Source organism: Humulus lupulus, chromosome 3 (genome assembly GCF_963169125.1).
Source record: "Humulus lupulus chromosome 3, drHumLupu1.1, whole genome shotgun sequence".
NCBI classification, from domain to species: domain Eukaryota; kingdom Viridiplantae; phylum Streptophyta; class Magnoliopsida; order Rosales; family Cannabaceae; genus Humulus; species Humulus lupulus.
The window spans coordinates 138,066,777-138,068,832 of record NC_084795.1 but is presented as its reverse complement, the minus strand read 5'-3'; the positions used below and the strand labels follow the sequence as shown (position 1 = coordinate 138,068,832).

The following is a 2,056-nucleotide window of genomic DNA, read 5'->3' as shown; positions in this document are numbered from 1 at the left end:
ATATAATATTTATTATTAATTTATATATATTTTTAAATATACATCTATATTTTTTTGGGAAAGTAGGATAAATATGGGGAGTAGAAATATTTTATTTTATCATCAATATGCATTGAAATAATAATAAATGACATTATTTTTCAGATATTTTAAAAAAAATTATTAATAAATGCAACTTTTTATATTACCACTATAGAAGTTAGTAAGAGAAATTTTATTTCTTCTTTTTTGTGTATTCCATCAGTAAAATACAATCATATTTATAGGATTTATACACCTAATCTTATTAATTACAGAATAAGCTACAAATTACAGAGATAATTACAAATCTTCTAAATAAGGAAACTGTTAATTTTATAGCTACAATCAAATCACATGATTTGATTTCCTTTGATTTTCTCTTATCTATCAATACTCCCCCTCAAGATGGACTGTAGATGTTGATGAGTCCAAGCTTGTTTACTAGAAAATCAAAGACTCGTTCGGATAACCCTTCTGTGATAATATCAGCCAACTATTGATTTGTTTGTACATATTTGATGTTGATAGTTTCTCCATCAATTTGATGGTCCACTTCAACGTGTTTAGTTCTGTCATGATGTATAGGGTTATGTGCAATACTGATCGTAGACTGATTATCATACTAGAGCTGATGGGGGCTTCATATTCAATCTTCAATTCCCCTAATAGGCGTTTAATCCATATTGATTTGCACACTCCATGGGCCATGGCTCTACACTTGGCTTCTACACTACTTCTTGCAACCACTGTTTGTTTTTTACTTTTCCATGTCACCACCTTTCTCGATATAATTGTGCAATACCCAGATGTAGACTTTCTATCATCAACTGACCCAACCCAATCTGCATCTGTGAATACTCCGACCTTCCTCTTGGTTTTCTTTTTGAAGAAAAGACCTTTTCCTGGTGTTTGCTTTCGATACCTCAGAATTTTGTATATAGCATTGAGATGTCCTTGACATCGATCATGCATATATTGACTGACCAGACTTATTGCAAAAGCAATATTAGGTTTGGTATGTGAGAGGTAGGTTAGGTTTGGCTGCCCGACTAGCTGCTGGAACCTTCCTTTGTCAACTGGACTTCCTTCAAACATTTTTCTCTTGTCTTTGATCTCGATTGGAGTTTCGATGGGTTAACTGACAAGAATTCCTATTTCATTTAGGAGATCAAGAGTGTATTTTCTTTCAGAAACTGAAATCCCTCTTTCGCTCCTAGCAAATTCCATTCCCATAAAATACCTGAGTGTGCCAAGATCCTTGACTTTAAATTCTTTTGCCAACATTTCTTTGATCAAAATCATTTCTTCAGTATGGTTTCCAGTGACAATGATATCATCAACATACACAATCAGCACTACCATTTTCCCAGTTTTTGAGTGTTTGATGAAGAGTGTATAATATATTTGACCTTGCATTTATCCGAGTCCCTTGACTGCTTTCAGGAACCGATTGAACCATGCTCGAGGAGATTGTTTTAGACCATAGAGATATTTGTTTAGCTTGCACACTCTGGTTGTATTGGGAGATTATTCAAAAGTCGGGGGATGACTCATGTAGACTTCTTCTTCCAGTTCCCCATTCAAGAATATATTTTTTCACATCGAGTTGATGTAAATCCCAATCCAAGTTGACTGCTAGCGAGAGCAATACTCTGATAGTATTGAGTTTGGCAACCAACGTGAAGTTTTTAGTGTAGTCAATTCCATAGGTTTGAGTAAAACCCTTGGCAACTAATTGATCTTTGTACCTCTCAATAGATCCATTTTCATTGTATTTGACCATGAATACCCATTTGCACCCTATTACTTTCTTGTCTGGTGGTAACTCCACCAGTCTCCAAGTTCCATTCCGCTCAAGGGCTTTTATTTCTTTGAGAACTGTCGTCTTCCATTGAGGAGTACTTAGTGCTTCACTGATATTCCTGGGAATCACAATGTAACGTACCAAATTACCTAATAAGGCCTAGGGCCTTGATTAAGGGGCCAGGGTGACAAATTATGGAAATTATGTGATAAATATGTGGTTATGTGATAT

The 2,056-nt window shown here is 34.9% G+C and overlaps 1 protein-coding gene across 1 annotated transcript; it reads right to left on the bottom strand.

Annotated features, from left to right (window-relative positions):
- Positions 1 to 462: 462 nt before the first annotated feature.
- Positions 463 to 1,116, bottom strand: LOC133825089 (secreted RxLR effector protein 161-like). Its single transcript, XM_062258081.1, has one exon. It carries the CDS (start codon positions 1,114 to 1,116, stop codon positions 463 to 465), a length of 654 nt encoding a protein of 217 aa, XP_062114065.1.
- Positions 1,117 to 2,056: the final 940 nt, after the last annotated feature.

Excerpts from the sequence above, each read along its gene's own strand:
- LOC133825089 (XM_062258081.1), bottom strand. The coding sequence starts at position 1,116 with ATGTTTGAAGGAAGTCCAGTTGACAAAGGAAGGTTCCAGCAGCTAGTC.